At 42.4% G+C, this 26,996-nt stretch overlaps 1 protein-coding gene across 2 annotated transcripts in view; it reads right to left on the reverse strand.

Moving 5' to 3' along the window:
• Nucleotides 1-1,151: 1,151 nt before the first annotated feature.
• The window catches only part of OTULIN (OTU deubiquitinase with linear linkage specificity), a 76,115-nt gene continuing 50,270 nt past the window's right edge, over nt 1,152-26,996 (reverse strand). For both annotated transcript variants that reach the window (XM_073569447.1, XM_073569445.1), the window contains exons 8-10: nt 17,815-17,934; nt 7,724-7,990; nt 1,152-2,479 (exon numbers count right to left, since the gene is read on the reverse strand). In XM_073569447.1, coding sequence (XP_073425548.1) covers nt 2,288-2,479; nt 7,724-7,990; nt 17,815-17,934 — 579 coding nt within the window. In that variant the 3' untranslated portion in view covers nt 1,152-2,287. The remainder of the gene's footprint in view (nt 2,480-7,723; nt 7,991-17,814; nt 17,935-26,996) is intronic.

Raw genomic sequence — 26,996 nt, forward strand, 5'->3', positions numbered from 1 at the left:
TTTTTTTTTTTTTACAAACAAAAAAAAAAAAAAATTACAAGTTTGTTACTACAGAAGCATGCTGCCAGGTCATTTTTACCACACAATTAATGCCGTGAAAAGAAAAGTCCAAAACAATAGTGGAAAGTACATCTTATGGTAAAATGAATGATGGTATTAAAATGATAACATTCTTGTACTGCTGAGTCAATGGAAAAATATAAGTGATGGCTCTTGTAAGAGGTGGGTGCGAAGATCGCTTAAACATGAAGCAGTTAATCAGATTTGGGAGTACTGGTAATTTGTATAAGTGCCTTTGAGAAAATTAAGAAATATCACCGCCAGGGACACAGCCTTAGAGAGCGGTGATCAGATCAGCGTTACCAGACGGAGCCTCGTCACTGACCACATATATATATAGGATTGAAATCTCATTTGTCTGCTGGTAAATGAAATCGAGTGAGACAGATATATGGAGCGCCAGACTGACAGGTCTCAGGGCGCTGTTAGATGTAATCCGATGCTGCTCCTGTGGGGTGCCTCTAGAGAGGATAAAAACATGGGAAGCAGGGTAACCCGATCGCAGGGGAGCGCAAAGGACCTGCCACCGGATGAAGACAGAGGTTATCCGTCGAAACACGTAATGGAATTTAATAAAGAAGAAAACCTTTCAAGTGTCTCCCTTTTCTTTGCGCTCCCCTGCAATTGGGTTATCCTGCTTCCCTTGTTTGCTGGTAAAGTGACATAATTATTAAGCCTTTCTAAAGAAAACCATTAATGCACCTTGCTACAGAGCCAACGACATTATCCCCAAGCCTAAGATTTTACTAATGGAGGAAACTGTCCAAAATGTCCATGTACATTGATGCATTTACTGCTGAGACAATTATCACCATATCCTATGATCCTACACCTGACATAGAGGGGTAACGCAGCAGTCACTTGTAGGATACATTAGAGGAAGGATTTTTTTTCTATTTTTATCGGGTGTATTATAGCTCAAAACATTGAGCTCTGTGGTCTACAAAACTGAACTTTCATCACTAGAAGGTTCATTGGATTAGTGAGTGTAGAACGTCCGGGTAGAAATGGGTCACATTCAGGCTGGGTGCTGGACTAAGGATTACACATCCACATCTTTGTTGGGATTCAAAACAGACCAATAAACCATGTACTTTTTAAGAATGTGAACTTTATTTCACAGACACGTGGAGCAGATTCCTTGGTTGCGTCACTAGGACTCATCGATGAAAACCTGTGCAGGCATGCTTTTGCCGGTGCACCAATCGCACCAAAATTCAACACTGTTTGGCGCAGGTCGGCGCACCGTCAAAAGGACGCATGCGCCGGCAAACGCATACCTGCGCATGGCCTGCGTGCCCAATGCTAAAGATAGGGTACGCAGGTCGCATGCAGCGTCATACGCCCATAGGCAAAGCTGACCGGAGGAGGTTCGGTCGTGGACGGAGCTTCACGGCGGCCGTGCGCATCCCTCCGCAGCTCCAGGAAATGCTAGTGTGAAACGAGCCTTAAAGGGGTACTCTGATGAGATGACACAGTAGATTGGTTTGCATGTAAAAAACAAAAAACAACATCCATCTTCAGGTCAGTGTCATGAAGGCATTTCTATTACGGTACTTTATTTACTTTCAGTCTAGTTCATAAGTTACAGTTGCTTTCTCCTAGGAAGGCTGCAGCTTCTGCTGTAAAGTCCTGCCTGCCTGTGATGGACGACATGAAATATAGTGACAGACTTTCTGCTGTATCGTTAAATATTAATATAAAAAAAAAATTGTTTAGTATTTCACTTTAGGAAATGACTTTTGTTACATATTGCTGCTGTTTACGCACTGTGCTATACAATTTATAAAAAATTGTATCCACTTCTATTTTGTTACTTTTAAACCAGGTCATACCATGCACTAACACACTGTCAAGGGCAAGCCAATTTTTAGGAAGCAAGCTTCGTTTTACATTTACTAGTCCTTTATAATAATAATAAAAAAAAAAAAAGCACCGTATTCACGCTACATACAGAACATTCACAAAGCTTGCTCTAGCCTCGGATCTCTCTGCTAAACATGAAAAGCCTCTGTGATGCAAAGCATTCACCCACGACCTTGTAACAACCTCCACCAGTGTTATTCGGTTACACATTTGGGTTTCTGAGAAGGCAGTGCGAGCGCCTCAGGTTTATAATGTCCAGCTGTTACTAAGAACAGAGAAAAATGTCTGCAATGTTCCCACATATGGGATAACACGAGCTATGGAGCTAAAGTACAAATATTAATCCCAGCAGTATTAATGTTCATACACTGGTCTCTTCACACACTCTTACAGGAACATTGTAATGTCGATCATCCTCCGTAATGAGAGTCACCACTGGCCAACCAGCCTGGTCATTAGGATAGTGGGTAATAAACTCATCTGTTCCGTATTTGTACAGTCTATACACTTTGATGGTGTGCTGCAACGCGTATCCAAGGAGAAACATTTCAACCTAAGGAAAAAAATATATATTGGGTCAAAGGATTGTTAGATCTCTGAAGGATATTAACAAATTATTTCTATTGCTGGCATACGGAATCACGCATACAGTGGCATGATCGATATCACACCTGGTACTGGTAATAAAGGGAGGAGAGTAAAGGCCCCTTTACATTTAGCGATGCACCAGCGATCCCAACCACGATACGACCCGGTCAGGATCGCTGGTGCATTGCTAAATGGTCGCTAGTGAGCTGTCACACAGGCAGATCTCACAGCGATGCAGCAGCGATACAGCGGTCGTTACTTACCTTTCAGACGCGGCGATCCTGACGTCCTCCCGTCCTCGTCCACGCGTCGCTCATCTGCGCAAGCAGGAAGCGCCCGACGAGAAATGGAGCTGCGCGATCAGCGACAGACAGCGGGGGAGCCGGTCGGAGGTAAGTATCACACACAGCGATATCGCTATGTGTAAAACCACCTTAAGACAAGCCAAGAGGGTCAGGGGAGGAAGAAATGGAGGAGGAGTAGTCATCCCTCTTCTCTCCACACACTGGGATGTCAATGATATCACTAAGGGTGTGCTGTTGGAATGATTGCCAGCTTTCTAGGTCTAGTCCCGGTACCAGCACTTAACGTTAGCCCGTATTCATCAAGATAGGCGTGCGAGACGCTCAATTCATTGTTCAGGCAAGGTGCAAAGTGCTGTACACCTAGCCACACATCTTAGTTTGACTGGAGCAAGATTTGCAACAAAAAGAATGCCACAGGTTGTTATGAATTTGATGAGCAGGCGCGCTACACTCCAGCCCAGCTCCACACGCTTTTTCAAAGCTGGATGAAAATGGTGTAAAACTCCAAAAGTTGCAACATGTTTGCACAGCCTCACGTTACACAAAAACTTTCTAACTTTTCAAAGTTTTTAAAGACACTTTTCTGGCCAAAAAAAAAAAAAAAGAGCTTTGATGAATCGTGGCGATAGGTTTTACACACACTACAGGGATATAGATAATAAAAGGATGATTAAAAATAGCACATTATCCAAAAGGCCTTGAACCAAAAAGTTGGAGTAACGAGTGAGGAAAATTAGGTTTAGTGATAACACAGTTAATGGCATATTGGCGATTGCATGAATAGTTGCAGTAGGCACTTAAACGCAGGACCTGAAACATAACCCTCGCCCAGGAGTATGTACAGCTGTGGTCAGCATTAATGGCTCCCTTCACTGTTAGGAAAAAGCCAATCTCAGCAATAAGTGGCTATGTACTAATGTACATCATAAGAACAGGTCCAAATACATCCAAGAAACATTTTATATGACATGGGCAAGATTATCCCCTTCATGACCAGGCCATTTTTTGCAATTCTGACCAGTGTCCCTTTATGAGGTAATAACTCTGGAACGCTTCAACGGATCCTAGCGATTCTGAGAATGTTTTTTCGTGACATATTGGGCTTCATGTTAGTGGTAAATTTAGGTTGATAATTTTTGCGTTTAGTTGTGAAAAAAAATCAGAAATTTGGCGAAAATTTTGCAATTTTCAAATTTTGAATTTTTACTCTGTTAAACCAGAGAGTTATGTGACACAAAATAGTTAATAAAAAACATTTCCCACATGTCTACTTTACATCAGCACAATTTTGTAAACAAATTGTTTTTATGTTAGTGCGTTAAAAGGGTTAAAAGTTGACCAGTGATCTCTCATTTTTACAACAAAATTTACAAAACCATCATTTTTTAGGGACCACCTCACATTTGAAGTCACTTTGAGGGGCCTATATGGCAGAAACTACCCAAAAGTGACACCATTCTAAAAACTGCACCCCTCAAGCTACTCAAAACTACATTCAAGAAAATTATTAACCATTCAGGTGCTTCACAGGATCTAAAGCAACGTGGAAGGAAAAAATGGACATTTTAATTTATTTTTCCAACAAAAATTTTCTTTTAGCCTCAATTTTTTCATTTTCACGTGGGCAACAGGATAAATGGATCCTAAAATTTGTTGGGCAATTTCTCCTGAGTACACAGATACCTCATATGTTGTCATAAACCACTGTTTGGGCGCACGGCAGGGCTCAGAATGGAAGGAGGGCCATTTGACTTTTTGAATGGAAAATATGCTGGAATATTTAGCGGTTGCCATGTCGCGTTTGGAGAGTCCCTGTGTGCCTAAACATTGGAGCTCCCCCACAAGTGACCCCATTTTGGAAACTAGACCCTCCAAGGAACTTATCTAGATACATAGTGATCACTTTGAACCCCCAGGTGCTTCACAAATTGATCCGTTAAAAAACAAACAAACAAAAAAAAAAAACACTTTACAAAAATTTTCTTTTAGCCTCAGTTTTTTTCATTTTCACATGGGCATCAGGATAAAATGGATCCTTACATTTGTTGGGCAATTTCTCCTGAGTACACAGATACCTCATATATGGTCATAAACAACTGTTTGGACGCATGGCAGGGTCCCAAAAGGAAGGAGCGCCATTTGACTTTTTGAATGGAAAATTAGCTCGTCATTATCGGACACCATGTCGTGTTTGGAGAGCCCCTGTGTGCCTGAACAGTGAAACCCCCCCTCACAAATGACACCATTTTGGAAACTAGACCCCTTATGGAACTTATCTAGATGTGTAGTGAGCACTTTGAACCCCCAAGTGCTTCACAAAAGTTTATAACGCAGAGCAGTGAAAATAAAAAATCATTTTTTTTCCCTCAAAAATGATTTTTTAGCACGCTATTTTTTATTTTCACATGGCTAACAGGAGAAATTGGACCACAAAAGTTGTCCAGTTTGTCCTGAGTACGCTGGTACCCCATATTTGGGGGGGGGGAACCACTGTTTGGGCGCACGGCAGGGCTCAGAAGGGAAGGAGCGCCATTTGACTTTTTGAAATGAAAATTAGCTCCAATCGTTAAAGGACACCATGTCGTGTTTGGAGAGCCCAATGTGCCTAAACTTTGGAGCTCCCCCACAAATGACCCCATTTCGGAAACTAGACCCCGTAAGGAACTTATCTAGATGCATAGTGAGCACTTTGAACCCCCAGGTGCGTCACAGAAGTTTATAACGCAGAGCCGTGAAAATAAAAAATATTTTTTTCCCTCAAAAAATTATTTTTTAGACCGCAATTTTTTACTTTGACAAGGGTAACAGGAGAAATTGGACCCCAAAAGTTGTTGTCCAGTTTGTCCGGAGTACGCTGGTACCCCATATGTGGGGGGGCACTGTTTGGGCACACGTCCGGGCTGGGAAGGGAAGTAGTGACGTTTTGAAATGCCGACGTGATGGAATGGTCTGCGTGCGTCATGTTACGTTTGCAGAGCCCCTGATGCGTCTAAACTGTGGAAACCCCCCACAAGTGACCCCATTTTGGAAACTAGACCCCCCAAGGAACTTATCTAGATGTGTAGTGAGCACTTTGAACCCACAAGTACTTCACAAAAGTTTATAACGCAAAGCTGTAAAAATAAAAAATTATTTTTTTTCCCCTCAAAAAATGATTTTTTAGCTGGCAATTTTTTATTTTCACAAGGGTAACAGGAGAAATTGGACCCCAAAACTTGTTGTCCAGTTTGTCCTGAGTACACCGATATCCCATACGTGGGGGGAACCATTGTTTGGGCACACGTCAGGGCTCGGAATGGAAGTAGTGACGTTTCGAAATGCAGACTTTGATGGAATGGTCTGCGGTCGTTACGTTTGCAGAGCCCTTGATGTGCATAAACAGTGGAAACCCCCCCCACAAGTGACCCCATTTTGGAAAGTAGACCTTCCAAGGAAGTTATCTAGATGTCTGGTGAGCACTTTGAACCCCCAAGTGCTTCACAGAAGTTTATAACGCAGAGACGTGAAAATAAAAATCATTTTTCCCACAAAAATAACTTTTTAGCCCCCAATTTTTTATTTTCCCAAGGGTAACAGGAGAAATTAGACCCCAAAAGTTGTTGTGCTATTTTTCCTGAGTACGCCGATACCCCATATGTTGGGGTTAACCACTGTTTGGGCACATGTCGGGGCTTGGATGGGAGGGAGCACCGTTTGACTTTTTGAATGCAAATCCCAGTCTCCAGCCATGGACGATGCCATTTCAGCATCGGCAATGGATGGTTTGTAATATTTCATCAATTTTCATTGATGAAATATTACTATCGCTCTGAGAGGCTATTTCACTTTTAACAGCCAATCAGAGCGATCGTAGCCATGTGGGGGCGAAGCCACCCCCCCTGTGGTGAAGCCCCCTGTATCTGCGGGTCGGGTGACCTTTCATTGATCCCGGTCACCCAACCCGCAGGGCGGCTTTAAAGTCATGACACACCATATGCGTCATGGGTCGGATTGGCACCGACTTTCATGACGAATACGCTGTGTCACAGGTTGGGAAGGGATAAAGGATTCCTCCCCAATACTAGGTGGCCCAAACTATGGTAACGTTTGGAGACTGTCATTGTTAGCTTTTGTAGCCGTTTGTTTCTTGCACTGGTCTGTTGGTAGTTTCTCTTGCATCTTTGTAGGGCTCCTTTCCCAAATCAGATTTCACCTCCCTCAAAGATTTTCAATCACACAGAGTTCAGGACTTTTTTTTTTAGGCAGATGACAAGCAGGCCAGGTGTTCATCTGCAACATTCTTCTGTACTTTCGGATGTGTGTGTTTTGTGTCATTATCCTACTGTAGGACTCATTTTGTTCAGCTCAGACATTCTTCTCTTACACTTGGGAGCAAATCTGAGTATTTTCTGGTCCCGACGCAGTCAGTGGTGGTCATATAACGGGAAGTATGCGCTTTGCATACTCCTGGCCACAATACAGACTTGACCTTGCTTGGCCTCGCTCAATACTCTTGCACAGAGTGAGGCCCTGCCCATCTAGTTGGAAAGTGGCAGGAAGTATGCATAGTGTATTGACTTGCTGTCACATGACCGCTGCCCCCGGTGAATCCCAACAGTGCGTGCAGTGAAGACAGAGTGACTGCAGACTTGTAGAGTAATCCCTTTAACTGTCAGTTTTTGTCCTTTGTGTCAAACTGACAACTTTTTTCTTTTGGTATTTTTTTAGGTCTTGTGCTCTTCTGTGCTAGAATATGTACACAGAGTGTTTTTTTAAACACTATTTCAGAAGATATTCTACATGTTGTACTTATTACTCCGGAGTAACATTTCAGTAGTCACATGTAGGAACTGCAAACTTTTCTTCAAACCCATGAAAAGCAGATTTTTCTTTTAGAACATTACATGCCTCCTTGATAAACATACCTGCTCAAGTCCTCCAGAGTGCCCCACGTGATTTAAGTGATTCTTCAGAAACTCACAAGGATTGTTGGAGGTGTTCCGAGCAAATAACAGCCATGAGAACACAGGAACCTCTGTGCCATTTTCACTTGCACTAAATAAGTCAATAGCTGTTTTCAGCATCAGAAACTTCACTGCCTCATACAAGCAATACTCCTCTTCTTTCTGAAAGATCTCATCACAAGCAGCTTGTTTCTGGTCCGATACCTGGATCTCACTCAGTTCGGACCACTGGGTAAAAATAGACAACAAATAAATATAAAATTAGAGCATGTATGGCACGACTGGTGTTGTGGAACAACAAGCGGAGGGGAGAAAAATTAAAATCACCAAAATTATTTAAAAAAAGATTTAATCTGGCTCTCCCAGCCTACCGAACAAGTGATACTATGTTATGAAAACAGTCACCAGACAAGTCTTATCTCTGGGAGAACAAAATGGGTCATGTCAGATCCTTAAATCCCCCAATCAATTGCCTGGGGCCCCAATACACATTAGAATGTTGGATGAACCTGTTGACATCAGTGGGTTCGGCCGACAGTCTATTGTGTATGGTTGGCCGTTGTGTTCTTCTTCCATTGAATGCAGGGAAGGAGTCATCTAATCTAAAGGAAGGCATTGATCAGCTAAAGTACACTACAAAGTTTATTCATTTTGAATGTGCTTTTGACTTTTGGAAAAACAGGTAAGAGAAAGGAACACTTTCAATGGTCGTTGCATAGTACCTGCATAGATAATAATCAGGGGAGATCGGCAGACCTCCATCATTCTGTGTGATCAGCAAATCTCAGTTAAAAGGGAAATTGTCAGCAGGATGTCACCCCAAACTATGTGCATAATTATTAGGCAATTTGTATACTGGATGATTAATTTTATTATTGAACAAGTACAGTGCTGTCGCTCCATCCAAAAGGATAATAAACCTAAAACCTGAACATTAAAGAAAGTAAAAGGAGAATCTCGGAATTATTTGGCAACTAGCAGTGTGCAGAATATTATTCAACTGAATTAAAACAAAGTTTTCAATCTCAATTGATTATTTTCATCTGTTAAAAAGAGAACCACCACCGAGCAACTCAAAATGTACAAAAATACAGTACAGACCAAAAGTTTGGACAAACCTCATTCAAAGAGTTTTCTTTTTCATGACTATGAAAATTGTAAATTCACTCTGAAGGCATCAAAACTATGAATTAACACATGTGGAATTATACAATTAACAAAAAAGTGTGAAACAACTGAAAATATGTCTTATATTCTAGGTTCTTCAAAGTAGCCACCTTTTGCTTTGATTACTGCTTTGCACACTCTTGGCATTCTCTTGATGAGCTTCAAGAGGTAGTCACCGGAAATGGTTTTCACTTCACAGGTGTGCCCTGTCAGGTTTAATAAGTGGGATTTCTTGCCTTATAAATGGGGTTGGGACCATCAGTTATGTTGTGCAGAAGTCTGGTGGATACACAGGAGATAGTCCTACTGAATAGACTGTTAGAATTTGTATTATGGCAAGAAAAAAGCAGCTAAGTAAAGAAAAATGAGTGGCCATCATTACATTAAGAAATGAAGGTCAGTTAGTCCGAAAAATTGGGAAAACTTTGAAAGTGTCCCCAAGTGCAGTGGCAAAAACCATCAAGCACTACAAAGAAACTGGCTCGCATGAGGACCACCCCAGGAAAGGAAGATCAAGAGTCACCTCTGCTGCGGAGGATAAGTTCATCCGAGTCACCAGCCTCAGAAATCGCAGGTTAACAGCAGCTCAGATTAGAGACCAGGTCAATGCCACACAGAGTTCTAGCAGCAGACATCTCTACAACAACTGTTAAGAGGAGACTTTGTGCAGCAGGCCTTCATGGTAAAATAGCTGCTAGGAAACCACTGCTAAGGACAGGTGACAAACAGAAGAAACTTGTTTGCGCTAAAGAACACAAGGAATGGACATTAGACCGGTGGAAATCTGCTTTGGTCTGATGAGTCCAAATTTGAGATCTTTGGTTCCAACCACCGTGTCATTGTGCAACGCAGAAAAGGTGAACGGATGGACTCGACATGCCTGGTTCCCACTGTGAAGCATGGAGGAGGAGGTGTGATGGTGCTTTGCTGGTGACACTGTTGGGGATTTATTCAAAATTGAAGGCATACTGAACCAGCATGGCTACCACAGCATCTTGCAGCGACATGCTATTCATCTGGTATGCGTTTAGTTGGACCATCATTTATTTTTCAACAGGACAATGACCCCAAACACACCTCCAGGCTGTGTAAGGGCTATTTGACCGAGAAGGAGAGTGATGGGGTGCTACGCCAGATGACCTGGCCTCCACAGTCACCAGACCTGAACCCAATCGAGATGGTTTGGGGTGAGCTGGACCACAGAGTGAAGGCAAAAGGATCAACAAGTGCTAAGCATCTCTGGAAACTCCTTCAAGACTATTTGAAGACCATTTCCGGTGACTACCTCTTGAAGCTTATTCAGAGAATGCCAAGAGTGTGCAACGCAGTAATCAAAGCAAAAGGTGGCTACTTTCATTATTTTCAGTTGTTTCACACTTTTTTGTTAATTATATAATTCCACATGTGTTAATTCATAGTTTTGATGCCTTCAGAGTGAATCTACAATTTTCATAGTCATGGAAATAAAGAAAACACTTTATGGCGCTCATAGAATCGTAGAGTTGGAAGGGACCTCCTGGGCCATCTGGTCCAGCCCCCTGCTCAAAGCAGGATTCGCTAAATCATCCCAGTCAGATGTCTGTCCAGCCTCTGTTTGAAGACTTCCATTGAAGGAGAACTCACCACTTCTCGTGGCAGCCTGTTCCACTCATTGATCACTCTAACTGTCAAAAAGTTTTTTCTAATATCTAATCTGTGTCTCCTCCCATTCAGTTTCATCCCATTGCTTCTAGTCTTTCCTTGTGCAAATGAGAATAAAGTTGAGCCTTCTACAATGTGACAGCCCTTTAGATATTTGTAGACAGCAATTAAGTCTCCTCTCAGTCTTCTCTTTTGCAAACTAAACATTACCAAATCCTGCAACCTTTCCTCATAAGACAGGGTTTGCAGACCGGTCACCATTCTGGTCGCTCTTTTCTGAACTTGCTCCAGTTTGTTGATGTCTTTTTTAAAATGTGGTGCCCAAAACTGGACACAATATTCCAGATGAGGTCTGACCAAAGAGGAGTAGAGGGAAATAATGACTTCACGTGATCTAGACTGTATGCTTCTGTTAATACATCCTAGAACTGCATTTGCCTTTTTTGCTGCTGCATCACACTGTTGACTCATATTCAGTCTGTGATCTATTAGTATACCCAAGTCTTTTTCACATATGCTGTCACTTAGCCCTATTCCTCCCATTCTATATATGCTTTTTTCATTTTTATTGCCCAGATGTAGTACTTTGCATTTCTCCCTGTTAAAAACCATTCTGTTAGTTACTGCCCACTTCTCCAGTTTATTTAAATCTTTTTGAATCCTCTCTCTCTCTTCTCTTTGAATGAGAAGGTGTGTCCAAACTTTTGGTCTGTACTATAATACACACATACATATACACACACACACACACACACACACACACACACATATATACACACACATTTGGTATCGCCGCGTTCAGAATCGTCCGATCAAAATATAAAATCAATTAATCTGACCAGTAAACGGCATAACATACCATACATAAAGCGGGATATGCATGACGATAAATACTAAACAACATTTAAAACTGCAATATGATGTGCCATTGAGCAACCAGTAAACTAGCTACCGTATATACTCGTGTATAAGCTGACCCTTGTATAAGCAGACCCCCCTAATTTTGCCACAAAAAACTGGGGAAACGTATTGACTCTCAGATGAGTATGCTCCATAGATAAACCCCCCCCATATGCTGCTGCACAAGGGTTAATGCTGGCCCAAGAAGATGCTCCATAAATATTCCTTATTTGCTGCTGCTGCAATAAAAAAAAAAAAAAAAAAAAAAAAAAGAGACGACACTCACCTTTCCGTTGCCGGGGGCCAGGTGCCGGTGTCCTGAGCCCCTGGCAGTGGCGATATTCATTTGTCCCGGTTCCAAGCCGTGCACCGCTGTGCCTCCCGGCACAGCAGGAGGACCCGGAGACAGAGCTGTGCACGGCTTGGAACGGGACAGGTGAATATCACTCTGCCCCCGTCATACTCTCCTCTCCTGGCACTTCTCTGCAGCCCCTGCATCTCCCTCTGCTGTCTGCTTCCTGCATTCAGCTGGTCACATGGTACCGCTCATTAAACTCATGAATATGCGCATATTCATGAGTTTAATGAGCGGTACCACGTGACCAGCTGAATGCAGGAAGCAGACAGCAGAGGGAGATGCAGGGGCTGCAGAGAAGTGCCAGGAGAGGAGAGTATGGTCTCTGCCCCCCCCCCCCCCGGTATATGACTCCGCGTTTAAGCCGAGAGGGGGAATTTCAGCCCAAAAAAATGGGCTGAGAATCTTGGATTATACACGAGTATATTTGATAATCTTAAAAAAAGAAAATTATAAAATAACTAATTATATATACACATACATACATATATACTGATATATATATATAGCTTCAAGTTTTACGATCAAGAAGTGCAGGACAGGTCATTCAGAAAATGTCTTCTAGAAATTCCAGCAACAGTGTAAAGGCAAACAGGTCTATCTGGACGAGGAATCTGCCCTCCTATTCTCAACATAAAAGGGATCCAAGTATTCCATATGATGAAAAGCTCTCCAATCTCACACGGATGCCAACGAACTGCCAAATTCTTGGAAACTTCAGTTTTCTGTTCAACAACGAGAAACGGCGAAGGCAGAAGAAGGCAATTAAGTGTTTGAAGGCGCACTGGTTGGTTGAGGAGTCATTAATTGACATTTCCCAGATCTAACCAAAATGCTGAACGTGCTGTAAAACTGATGGAGGAACTACATGCGAAATCGAAACAAATTGAATTTTTGAATCTAAAATTCATAGGAAAAAATAAATTTAAAACACTTTTTTTGTACATATTGTACTTATAATTAACTGTTTTACACCGTATTTGTTAAAAAACGAATAATAAAAGTTGCTTAGTTATTACTATTATCGTTTCAATAATGCAAAATTGCATGTCCTTTTTTGGGGGGAAAAAACAATTTTTGACTTATTTCATTTGAATGAAAGGGGGAACTTTTTTTAAAAAACAAGAAAAAGCAATACTTATTCTTAAATAACCCATAAAAGTTCCTCCATTGCACATGGTTTCATAAAAAAATTTTTTTTGTCATTACACTAATATACATATACACACACACATACACACACATATATTATATCTCATAACATTTGGACATTCATATGATGCTTAACCCCTTCCTGACATCCGACGTACTATCCCGTCCATGGGACCCGGGCCCCTATGCCCATGGACGGGATAGTACGTCTACCGCGATCAGCGGCTCCCACGTGGTGAGCGCCGCTGATCGCGGCCGGGTGTCAGCTGATTATCACAGCTGACACCCGGCACAATGTAACCCCACGTTAACCCCATGATCGCGGTGTACCGAGGGTTAAAGGGAAGCATCGGCAGGGAGGGGGCTCCCTCCGTGCTTCCCTGAGCCCCCCACGGCAGCGCAATGTGCAGCGCTGCTGCCGGGGGCTCCTTTCCTGCAGGCCCCCGAATCCAAAGCGCAGGCATGAGGAAGCCTTGTGCACTGCCTGTGATGTGACAGATCAGCAATCTGTCACAGAACAATGTCGTCCCACCTGGGACTATTTAATAAAGTAAAAAAAAAAATAAAAATAAAGAGTTAAAATAATTTAAAAAAAAAAAAAAAAAAAAAAAAAAAAAAAAAAAAATCGCTAAATTACAAAAAAAAAAAAAAAAATATTCCCCCAAATAAATCCATTTTTTGAAAATAAAAAAACAAAAAAAAAAAACAATAAAAGTACACATATTAGGTATCGCCGCGTCCATAACGACCCGCCCTATAAAACTGTCCCATTAGTTAACCCCTGTAGCGAACCCCTTAAAAAAAAAAAAAAAACAAAGCAAAAAATAATGATTTATTATCATACCGCCAAACAAAAAGTGTAATAACGCGCAATCAAAAAGACGCATATAAATATCCATGGTACCGCTGAAAACGTCATCTTGTCCCGCAAAAAACGAGCCACCACACAGCATCATCAGCGAAAAAATAAAAAAGTTATAGCTCGCAGAATAAAGCGATGCAAAAATAATTATTTTTTATATAAAATAGTTTTCATTGCATAAAACCGACAAAACATAAAAAAACTACCTAAATGAGGTATCGCTGTAACCGTACTGACCCGAAGAATAAAACCTCTATCAATTTTACCGCATGCGGAACGGTGTAAACGCACCACCCCTTAAAAGAAATTCATAAAACGCTGGTTTTTGTTCATTCTGCGTCCCAAAAATCGGAATAAAAAGCGATCAAAAAATGTCACGTGCCCGAAAATGGTACCAATAAAAACATCAACTCGTCCCGCAAAAAATAAGACCTCACATGACTCGGTGGATCAAAATACGGAAAAATTATAGCTCTCAATATGTGGTGATGCAAAAACTATTTTTACAATAAAAAGCGTCTTTTAGCGTGCAACAGCTGCCAAACATAAAAACCGCCATAAATAGTAAATCAAACCCCCCGTTATCACCCCCTTAGTTAGGGAAAAAATAATAACATAAAAAAAAATGTATTTATTTCCATTTTTCCATTACGGTTAGGGTTAGGGCTAGGGTTAGGGGTGTGTTGGGGTTCGGGTTGGAGTTAGAATTGGGGGTTTCCACTGTTTGGGCACATCAGGGGCTCTCCAAATGCAACATGGCGTCTGATCTCAATTCCAGCCAATTCTGAGTTGAAAAAGTCAAATGGTGCTCCTTCCCTTCCAAGCTCTGACATGAGCCCAAACAGTGTTTTACCCCCAACATGTAGGGTATCAGCCTACTCAGGACAAATTGCAAAACAATTTTTGGGGTTCAATTTCTCCTGTTACCCTTAGGAAGATAAAAAATTGGGGGCAAAAATATCATTTTTGTGGAAAAAAATGATTTTTTTATTTTCACGTCCGAGCGTTATAAAATTCTGTGAAGCACTTGGGGGTTCAAAGTGCTCACCACACATCTAGATAAGTTCCGTGGGGGGCCTAGTGTCCAAAATGGGGTCACTTGTGGGGAGTTTCAATAGTTTAGGTACATCAGGGGCTCTCCAAACGCACATGACACCCGCAGACCATTCCATCAAAGTCTGCATTCCAAAACGTCACTGCTTCCCTTCCGAGCCCCGACGTGTGTCCATACAGTAGTTTTCTCCCACATATGGGGTGTCAGCGTACTCATGACAAATTGGACAACAACTTTTGGGGTCCAATTTCTCCTGTTACCCTTGGGAAAATGAAAAAATTGGGGACTAATTGATCATGTTTGTGGAAAAAAAAAAGATTTTTCTATTTTCATGCCCGGGCATTATAAATTTCTGTGAAGCACTTGGGGGTTCAAAGTGCTCACCTCACATCTAGATAAGTTCCTTAGGGGGTCTACTTTTCAAAATGGGGTCATTTGTGGGGGGTTTCCACTGTTTAGGTAAATTAGGGGCTCTCCAAAGGCAACATGACACCCGCAGATCATTCCATCAAAGTCTGCATTCCAAAACGTCACTACTTCCCTTCCGAGCCCCGACGTGTGTCCATACAGTAGTTTTCTCCCACATATGGGGCGTCAGCGTACTCAGGACAAATTGGACAACAACTTTTGGGGTTCAATTTCTCCTGTTACCCTTGGGAAAATAAAAAAATTGGGGACTAATTGATCATGTTTGTGGAAAAAATACGATTTTTTTATTTTCATGCCCGGGCATTATAAACTTCTGTGAAGCCCTTGGGGGTTCAAAGTGCTCAGGACAAATTGCACAATAACTTTTAGGGTCCTGTTACCCTTGGAAAAATAAGAATTGAGGGTGAAAAGATCATTTTTGTGGAAAAAATATGATTTTTAATTGTACGGCTTTATGTTATAAACTTCTGTGAAGCCCTTGGGGGTTCAAAGTTCTCACCACACATCTAGATAAGTTCCTTAGGGGGTCTAGTTTCCAAAATGGTGTCATCTGTGGGGGGTTTCCACTGATTTGGTACATCAGGTGTTTTCCAATCGCGACATGATGTCCGATCTCAATTCCAGCCAAAAACGTCAAATGGCGCTGCTTCCCTTCCGAGCTCTGCCATGCGCCCAAATAGTGGTTTACCCCCACATGTGGGGTATCAGCGTACTCAGGACAAATTGCACAATAACTTTTAGGGTCCTGTTACCCTTGGGAAAATAAAAATTGGGGTGAAAAGATCATTTTTGTGGAAAAAATATGATTTTTTAATTGTACTGCTGTACGTTATAAACTTCTGTAAAGCCCTTGTGGGTTCAAAGTTCTCACCACATATCTAGATAAGTTCCTTGGGGGGGTCTAGTTTCCAAAATGGGATCACTTGTAGGGGGTTTCCACTGTTTAGGTACATCAGGTACACTCCAAACGTGACATGGCGTCCGATCTGAATTCCAGACAATTTTGCATTGAAAAAGTCAAACGGCGCTCCTTCCATTCTGAGCTCTGCCATGCGCCGAAACAGTCGTTCCCTCCCACATATCAGGTATCAGCGTACTCAGGACAAATTGCACAATAACTTTTGCAGTCAAATTTCTCCTGTTACCCTTGGTAAAATAAAAAAAATTGAACCTGAAGTACTTTTTTTGTGAAAAAAGTAAGATGTTCATTTTTTTTTTTTAAATATTCAAAAAAATTCCTGTGAAGCACCTGAAGGGTTAATAAACTTAAACTTCTTGAATGTGGTTTTGAACACCTTAAGGGATGCAGTTTTTAGAATGGTGTCACTTTTGGGCATTTTCTACCATATAGACCCCTCAAAGTGGCTTCAAATGTGATGTGGTCCGTAAAAATAAAATGGTGTTGTAAAAATGAGAAATCGTTGGTCAACTTTTAACCCTTATAACTTCCTAACAAAAAAAAAATTTTGGTTCCAAAATTGTGCTGATGTAAAGTAAACATGTGGGAAATGTTAGTTATCAAGTTTTTTGGGTGCCATATCGCTGTGATTTAAGGGCATAAAAATTCAAAGTTGGAAAATTGCGAAATTTTCAAAATTTTCGCCAAATTTCCGTTTTTCTCACAAATAAACGCAAGTTATTTGAATGAAATTTTACCACTAACATGAAGTACAATATGTCACGAGAAAACAATGTCAGAATCACCGGGATCCATGGAAGCGTTCCAGAGTTATGACCTCATAAAGGTACAGTGGTCAGAATTGTAAAAATTGGCCCGTCATGAACGTGCAAACCACCCTTGGGGGTGAAGGGGTTAAATTGCGCACAGAAAGAAAAAAAAAAGGTCACCATAGATAAATAATACTATTAGGTCAGCTAGTTTAACAATAAAAGTGGTTTGGAGGCATATAATCAGATTTTGTGATCTTGGAAAAATAGTTCAACTGCAGTATGGTTGGTCAACTACTAGTGCATGGTCTGTAACTGAAATACATCAATCTTACATGCATCCCACCGCCATGCCCCGCTGTTTATGTCCTGCCTGTGAGACATTGTGTTCTTTTATGCTATCTCCCCTATCACCCCTGTGTCGGACAGATCCCCACCCATAGAGTCCTCTTCTCTGACTTCTCTCTCCAGGATCTCCTCTCTCTGCCTCTACAGAATGGATTACATACACGCTCGCAGCAGATCCTTAGCATTAGTTATCTAGTCTACAATAAGCTCTCGTGGCATGAACACTGTGCTACACAGATACGTGCAATGTTAAGAAAAATAGAAAATCACGAGTCCTCAGTATGTAGACCCATTTCCATTAATTTAGGTCAAAATACCGGTTTGGGAGATTTTATGGAAAAAACAAGTGACATTATCATTTGATGAAGATTTATTCACTATACCTAGACTGTATCCATGCAGTGAAGGAACATGACATAATGATGAGCTCTTGTGCATTTAGACTTTAGCAATAAGTGAATGAACAAGGAATGTACCTTTTTCTTTAGCATCTCCAAGGACTCCTTCAGCCGAACCCATGTCTTTGTGCTTCCATACGAATGCCAGAATCTCCACAGTTTTATCCATTCATATTTTTTTACAAGTTTTTCAGGTAACTATCAAGAAATTGTAATAGAAGGTTATTACTATAATCCAACTAAAGAAAATAAACCTATTGTAACTTCACAAAACATTAGTTCCTACCAGGAAGGACGAGTTCTACACAGGTTTTCCATCTCTATGACAGAAGAGATACATGTACCTTGTGGGCTTTGGACAGTGATGGCGTGAAGGAATTACATTAGCTGCAGCGGTATATGGGCTATGACATCTGAAGCCAATCACTAGATCACCAGCCTCAGAGGTATATAGCTAGACATTAGCGAGGCCAGTGATTGACTGCAGCAGTCGTGGAAGGTAAAATGGCAAGTACGTTAATTATATGGAAGTTGAGGTTATAATCACTATTTTAGCAATTTTGTGGCTGTTTAACTATAAGAACCCCTTATTAAATCTACAGCGTGAAAACGATGGCAGAAAATATATTTTGTGTGAAAGGTTACATAGAGTAATGAAATATTGTGGTATCGCTAAAAGTGATTAATGAGCAGAGATTTGCAGGAAGCAATACAAGAAAACTCAACGCCTTTTCATCGCCACACAGACAACTTTCCATATGTCCCGTTAAGCCTTAGGGGCCTCACATAAGTGAGCCCTGGTATTCCAGCGATAACTGCTGACCGCCTAATGAGAGAAGTTGGTCCTGGGCACCAGTTTCTTTATAGAAAAGTGGGCGATATGGAGAGACTTCTTGTAACATTTCATGCATGCATTCAGTGGTCTCTACCTGGTCCCCTTCAGATAACGTCACATACGAGTACCTGAAAGAACGTTGCCACATCTCACTTGTAGATACCAACATACTGAAGTCTGGTCATATTGAAAGACGACACCATTGCATAAACAATATTAGTGTAAAGGATGACACCAGAGAGATCACGCAGAATCACTCCGCTGCCACTACATGTGATGAACCCGCACCTCGCCACCTAGTCTGACATCACCATGCAAATACAGATAGTGGTAGGACCAAAGACAAAAGCAAAATGTGTGTCAATTACAGGGTGATGTTAGATCATGGCTGCCCTCGGCCACAGAAGGCATGGGCTGCCAGCTGTCCCATTGGTCTCTTCTCAGCACGTTACTCGACACGCCCCCTCTTCCAAAGTGGACCGCATGAATAACAGAGACAGGGACCACATGGCCATACACTAGCCTTTATCCTCTTGGGTCACTCCCCTCCTGCCCTATGGGTTGAACCTAAATCCCCTCCCCTTGCCTCTGCAAAATCCAAAACCTATGAAAGATCATAACTCCTTTCTAGATGGTCCTATGGCAGCGGTTCTGGCGCCATCAGATCCAGCCGGGCCGCTGCTACACGTTAAGACCAAACACAGCTTTGCCATCTGGTTTCTACTGGCTGCTCCATGTATCTCCATACCCCTGTGCGCTATAACAGCCTGAGTCCCAGCCGGGCGCTTGCCATGTTTTGGGGATTTTGAAAATATACACGATGTATGGCTAGGATATACGACTATCACCATAATGCCTTATAGCTGACTCAAAGCAGTTTAGACAGTATGGTATCCACATTGCAGCAAGCCTCTTGTCACTCATAGCCCTTTGAGGCTTGGCTCCCAAGGCTGAGCCAGTTGCACACTGAAGGGAGTTTTATAATCCCATACCAGATATAATTTCATGACATTCATTTGTATCCCATCGCCAATATTCTTCACAAGTGTATACAGACCTCGTATAAGCGGCTCGCACTCGTGCATAACAGGCTTGTTTGTGTACTCATTCATCTGAATGAGAAGCATATAATGTTACATGCTATCCCCGAGGGTTTACAAAGCTAGTTCCTCGGCAATCAACTAACCTCTGACCAGCTACAATCTACGTATGATCTGTCAGCAGGTCAAAAGTGACTCGTTTGTGCTCTTACTTACAGTGGCTTGTAAGAGTATTCATCCCTTTGGCTTTTTACCCATTTTGTTACATTACAACCTGTGTTTAAATATTTTTTTTGTAGGCCAATTTGTGTGTGATGCACCAGCACCAAAGAGTCTAAATTTATGGGATCAAATAACTGAAAATTGGCATGTGCATATGTACTCACCCCTTTTGCTATAAAGCCACTCCAAATTCTGGCGTAAGCAACTCCCTCCATAAGTCGCACGCTTAGTGAAAGGAAGTTTAGATGCTCTGGATTAGCCTGTGAGCCACGCTGATTTAGTAACGGCCATAAAAAACACAACCAAATATAAAGGCCCATATCTCTGGAACCATACGGCAGATTAGAAAAACAAAAAAACCTGCAACAGTGCAAAAAGCTGGCCTTTTCTGAACTGGTGACAGATCTTCAACCCCTTCACCCCACAGCCCACTTCCATTTTCTTTTTTTTCCTCCTTTCTTCCCAGAGCCATAACGCTTTCATTTCTGTCTCCACATAAACATACGAGAGCTTGTTTTTTTTTATGAAACAAATTGTACTTTTTAATGAAACCATTCATTTTACTAGTGTACTCAAAAACAAGAATAAGAAGAAAAAAATCCAAGTGCGGTGAAATTATGAAAAAAAAAAATTATGATCTTTTTTTTTTTTTTTTTTTTTGGGGGGGGGGGGGGGAGAATTGTTTTTATGGTGTACAAATACGATTCTCCTCATCAATAGGATTACGGCGACAACCAAACACGTCCAGTTTTTTTTTTATTATTTTAATGGTGAAAAAATAAAAATCTGATGTTTGCAAAAAGAATTTTTGGAGTTGTGTCGCCAGTTTCCGAGACCCGTAACATTTTTAATTTTTCATCAGATGAAGCTGCATGATCATTTATTTTTTTGCAGGGCAAGACAACGTTTTTATTAATACTATTTTGGGATAGATGTGACTTTTTGATCACTTGTTACAGCATTCTTTGGGTCAGTGTTCCCCAACAGATCAGGTGATAATTGCTTCACCTGTGCAATACAAAGGAAATCCTGAAAACCTGATCTGTTGGTGGGCCTTGAGGACTGGAGTTGGGGAACCCTGTTTACCGACTGGGTTAACTGTTTTTATATTTTGATAGATCGGATTTTTCTGAACGCTGTGATACTAATATAAATAAATATATATTTTATATCATTTCCTTTTCGAATGGAGGAAAAAAAAAAAGTGAGTTGAATCTCATTTTTTCATATTTAAATTTTTTAATAAAGTTATAATATATTTTATTTTACTGATTCATATAGCAGAAATCAGGTTTTAAAGCAGACGCCCCTATACCACCACTGATCAGGTCAACTCAGGCAGCCAATAGTTATTAAACTGAGCAGCAAAGCTCCATTAACTGTTCAGTGGCCATTCCCAGGTACTGCAGTTCAGCTCCACCGATCTGATACTGATGACCTAAATAAGGATGTCAATTATTATAGTAGTGAAACCCCCATTAAGCAGAGCAATTAAACTATTACTCCAAGCTTGGAACATTTAGTAAGAGCCAGAATAGTGCATGTTTCTTGGCACTGAATAGTAATACTGCCTCCTAGTGTCCTCTACACGTATGACACGTTTCAGAAGGTCTCTGGATAATATTATTAAAGGGGAAAAATCATGTGAAAACATGGCAATGATGTGATCGCTCTCCAAACACACCAATGGGAGCTCCTCGCGCACTACACTATTTTAGAGTAAATGGCTTAATGCGCATTCAAAAAAGGCAGTGCAGTAAACAGCTGCGGGCGCATGTCATATTTGCACAAATTGGGACTTAATTTTGTATTTTTTTTTTTTCTTCTTCCATCTCACATTGCACATTTTTGCATGGTACATAGAGGCCAAACAGATTTACTATAATGTATGCCAGAAATTACAGTGTCCCAGACTGGAATAGGATTTGAGGGTTTTTTTTTTTTGAATTTCTAAAATCCTCCCTTGTCCGTTCTTAGCGTAAACTTGCATTTTTTTGGCAGCAAATTCTCGTTTCGTAATTGGCAACACAGAAAAAAAAAAATTACACATTCGTCACGTGTGACTAACACTTTGAATAAATGTTCACCCTTCATAAAAAATAAGTGAGGAATTAAAACTTTTTAAAGGGATTGTCCAGGTTTGGGTTGAAAGTATACAGCCACTTATTGTGACTGCAGACTTCTGAATCCTCATAGTGCACTGCACAATGTCAGGATCCTCCAATGTGGAGTCCAAGAGCTGGCAAGGACATGACCACAAGTATGTGAAATACATACTTCCGGACACATTCCAACTAGATGGATGTAACAGAAGCCGAACACGTCTAGTCGGCACATGACTGCATTTACGCAAACTGCCTACCTGTGGTCATGAGACCAACAGCACCAGAGAACACCGACAGTGTGAATGTGCTCTGAGGATTCAAAAGTTCACTGTCACATAGTTGATGAAAACTTTCATCCCAAACCGGAACAACACCTTTAAAATACATAGATGAAGTCTATAGATTTTTTTTCCCTACGATATACGTATCTATGCTTTCCATGTCTATGTGCGGCCATTTAGTGATTGTCGTGGAACCTTCAGCCCGTTAAGAATTGTGCAGGCATAATATTCAATGTACTGTATTTTGTGGACTATAAGATGCATCCCAAATTTTCAGGAGGAAAATGGGAAAAAAATGTTCTCAATAAAATGGTGGTGCATTTTATGGTAGCTTACCAGGAATGGGGGGGTGAACGGTGGAGTGGGGTTACAGGACGCAGGGTCGCTGCTGCCGGAAGCTGGCTGGGCAGGCAGGAGTGGGGCAATGCTGCCAGCTCCAGTCTGTGAGGAGGGGGTGTTCAGCAGGTACTGCAGCGGGCTCCAGCCTTTCAGAAAACATCAGTGGAGTCCCCAGAATTTATCATTGTCATGGCTGTTGAGTTCGTAAAAATGGCCGCCTCCATGAAAATGATGGGAAGCCTGAAGAGACTCCACCAACTTTTTTGTTAAAGACTGGGGCCCACCGCTACCTAGCAGTGTCAACAATCCCCTCCTTCCAGCCCGGGTCTCGCAGCATCGTTCCATGCCTGCCAGCTTCCTGCAGCAGCAACCCTGCATCCTGGGACCCTGTTCCACTGCAGCCACCCCCCCCAGTAAGTTACATTCAGACTATGAGACGCACCCCCTATTCTCCCCCCAAATCTGGGGAAAAAAGTGTGTCTTATAATCCGAAAAATATAGCATTTCATGAAAAACTGAGATCCACAATGAAACTTAAAGGCAAGGGTCAGATGGACGTATCTGTAGGTTTCTCTCTCTCGCCAAATACATATGTATTCCTAAAAAGAGGAAAACCCTTTAAAATGACCATTTAAGAGAAATGTAACTGCAATCATACCAGAACTCACTGACGTTTCAGAAGAGCTTGCAGCAGAAGGTCTGTGTCTGCCCCCAACTCCTCATCCTAAAGGGAAGATCTGTCTTCATGAAATACAGATTTTAGCCATGATTGAAAGTGAAAGATCAATCTTACAAAGTAATCATGTGTACCATTAGGCCATGTGGAGTTTTGCTGAGATTTTTATGCAAATTAAAAGCTGCTTTTTACAGTACCAGCTCAGAGATTGCAGAAATCTCATGCGCACACACACACAGTTTTTATATCCTGACATATTTGGAAAATAGCTGCTTTTTTTTTTTTTTTAAACTGCAGCATGTCACTTCTTTCAGCAGCTTTACAGCATTTTTTACCCATAGAAAGCAATGAGTAAGAGCAAAAAGGCAACCAAAAACATTGCCATGAATTTTTCCGGCATTTTTCGTATAAAAAAAAAAAAAAAACCCCAGACACAGACACATCCAGAAAGATAGCACCAACGCCTGCGCAGTAGCATCTCTCTTTTACTGATAGACGCTACTGCGCAAGCGCCGCCATTGTGTTGAAGTTGAAATAAATTGGACTGCAGCAAAATGGTGCTGTTGCATGCACAGTAGCATCTATCACTTGCCAATAGATGCTACTGAGCAAGCGCCGCCGCCAAGTATTTTTTGTCTTCCACAAAATGGCACCACTGAAGGCACTTGCACAGTAGCATCTATCGGCAGGCCGCCCCGAAGCACGAGCATATCATTAACTCAAAGCTGAAAATAAAGATGACCACCCCCCACAGGCCGCCCCGAAGCACGAGCATATTATTAACTCAAAGCTGAAAATAAAGATGAACACCCCCCACAGGCCGCCCCGAAGCACGAGCATATTATTAACTCAAAGCTGAAAATAAAGATGAACACCCCCCACAGGCCGCCCCGAAGCACGAGCATATCATTAACTCAAAGCTGAAAATAAAGATGACCACCCCCCACAGGCCGCCCCGAAGCACGAGCATATTATTAACTCAAAGCTGAAAATAAAGATGACCACCCCCCACAGGCCGCCCCGAAGCACGAGCATATCATTAACTCAAAGCTGAAAATAAAGATGAACACCCCCCACAGGCCGCCCCGAAGCACGAGCATATCATTAACTCAAAGCTGAAAATAAAGATGAACACCCCCCACAGGCCGCCCCGGGCACGAGCATATCATTAACTCAAAACTGAAAATAAAGATGACCACCCCCCACAGGCCGCCCCGAAGCACGAGCATATCATTAACTCAAAGCTGAAAATAAAGATGAACACCCCCCACAGGCTGCCCTGGAGCACGAGCATATCATTAACTCAAAGCTGAAAATAAAGATGAACACCCCCCACAGGCCGCCCCGGAGCACGAGCATATCATTAACTCAAAGCTGAAAGTAAAGATGAACACCCCCCACAGGCTGCCCCGGAGCACGAGCATATCATTAACTCAAACACCCCCCACAGGCCGCCCCGGAGCACGAGCATATCATTAACTCAAAGCTGAAAGTAAAGATGAACACCCCCCACAGGCTGCCCCGGAGCACGAGCATATCGTTAACTCAAAACTGAAAATAAAGATGAACACCCCCCACAGGCCGCCCCGGAGCACGAGCATATCATTAACTCAAACACCCCCCACAGGCTGCCCCGGAGCACGAGCATATCATTAACTCAAAACTGAAAATAAAGATGAACACCCCCCACAGGCTGCCCCGGAGCACGAGCATATCATTAACTCAAAACTGAAAATAAAGATGAACACCCCCCACAGGCTGCCCCGGAGCACGAGCATATCATTAACTCAAACACCCCCCACAGGCTGCCCCGGAGCACGAGCATATCATTAACTCAAAACTGAAAATAAAGATGAACACCCCCCACAGGCTGCCCCGGAGCACGAGCATATCATTAACTCAAAACTGAAAATAAAGATGAACACCCCCCACAGGCTGCCCAGGAGCACGAGCATATCATTAACTCAAAACTGAAAATAAAGATGAACACCCCCCACAGGCTGCCCCGGAGCACGAGCATATCATTAACTCAAACACCCCCCACAGGCTGCCCCGGAGCACGAGCATATCATTAACTCAAAACTGAAAATAAAGATGAACACCCCCCACAGGCTGCCCCGGAGCACGAGCATATCATTAACTCAAAACTGAAAATAAAGATGAACACCCCCCACAGGCTGCCCCGGAGCACAAGCATATCATTAACTCAAAACTGAAAATAAAGATGAACACCCCCCACAGGCTGCCCCGGAGCACGAGCATATCATTAACTCAAAACTGAAAATAAAGATGAACACCCCCCACAGGCTGCCCCGGAGCACGAGCATATCATTAACTCAAAACTGAAAATAAAGATGAACACCCCCCACAGGCTGCCCCGGAGCACGAGCATATCATTAACTCAAAACTGAAAATAAAGATGAACACCCCCCACAGGCCGCCCCGGAGCACGAGCATATCATTAATTCAAAGCTGAAAGTAAAGATGAACACCCCCCACAGGCCGCCCCGGAGCACGAGCATATCATTAACTCAAAACTGAAAATAAAGATGAACACCCCCCACAGGCCGCCCCGGAGCACGAGCATATCATTAACTCAAAGCTGAAAATAAAGATGAACACCCCCCACAGGCCGATATCATTAACTCAAAGCTGAAAGTAAAGATGAACACCCCCCACAGGCTGCCCCGGAGCACGAGCATATCATTAACTCAAAGCTGAAAGTAAAGATGAACACCCCCCACAGGCTGCCCCGGAGCACGAACATATCATTAACTCAAAACTGAAAGTAAAGATGAACACCCCCCACAGGCTGCCCCGGAGCACGAGCATATCATTAACTCAAAACTGAAAATAAAGATGAACACCCCCCACAGGCCGCCCCGGAGCACGAGCATATCATTAATTCAAAGCTGAAAGTAAAGATGAACACCCCCCACAGGCCGCCCCGGAGCACGAGCATATCATTAACTCAAAACTGAAAATAAAGATGACCACCCCCCACAGGCCGCCCCGAAGCACGAGCATATCATTAACTCAAAACTGAAAATAAAGATGAACACCCCCCACAGGCCGCCCCGGAGCATGAGCATATCATTAACTCAAAGCTGAAAATAAAGATGAACACCCCCCACAGGCCGCCCCGGAGCACGAGCATATCATTAACTCAAACACCCCCCACAGGCTGCCCCGGAGCACGAGCATATCATTAACTCAAACACCCCCCACAGGCCGCCCCGGAGCACGAGCATATCATTAACTCAAAGCTGAAAGTAAAGATGAACACCCCCCACAGGCTGCCCCGGAGCACGAGCATATCATTAACTCAAACACCCCCCACAGGCCGCCCCGGAGCACGAGCATATCATTAACTCAAAGCTGAAAGTAAAGATGAACACCCCCCACAGGCTGCCCCGGAGCACGAGCATATCGTTAACTCAAAACTGAAAATAAAGATGAACACCCCCCACAGGCCGCCCCGGAGCACGAGCATATCATTAACTCAAACACCCCCCACAGGCTGCCCCGGAGCACGAGCATATCATTAACTCAAAACTGAAAATAAAAGATGAACACCCCCCACAGGCTGCCCCGGAGCACGAGCATATCATTAACTCAAACACCCCCCACAGGCTGCCCCGGAGCACGAGCATATCATTAACTCAAAACTGAAAATAAAGATGAACACCCCCCACAGGCTGCCCCGGAGCACGAGCATATCATTAACTCAAAACTGAAAATAAAGATGAACACCCCCCACAG

The sequence above is a fragment of the Dendrobates tinctorius genome, unplaced genomic scaffold (assembly GCF_039654945.1).
Source record: "Dendrobates tinctorius isolate UK_male_01 unplaced genomic scaffold, ASM3965494v1 ptg000025l, whole genome shotgun sequence".
In the NCBI taxonomy this organism is placed as follows: domain Eukaryota; kingdom Metazoa; phylum Chordata; class Amphibia; order Anura; family Dendrobatidae; genus Dendrobates; species Dendrobates tinctorius.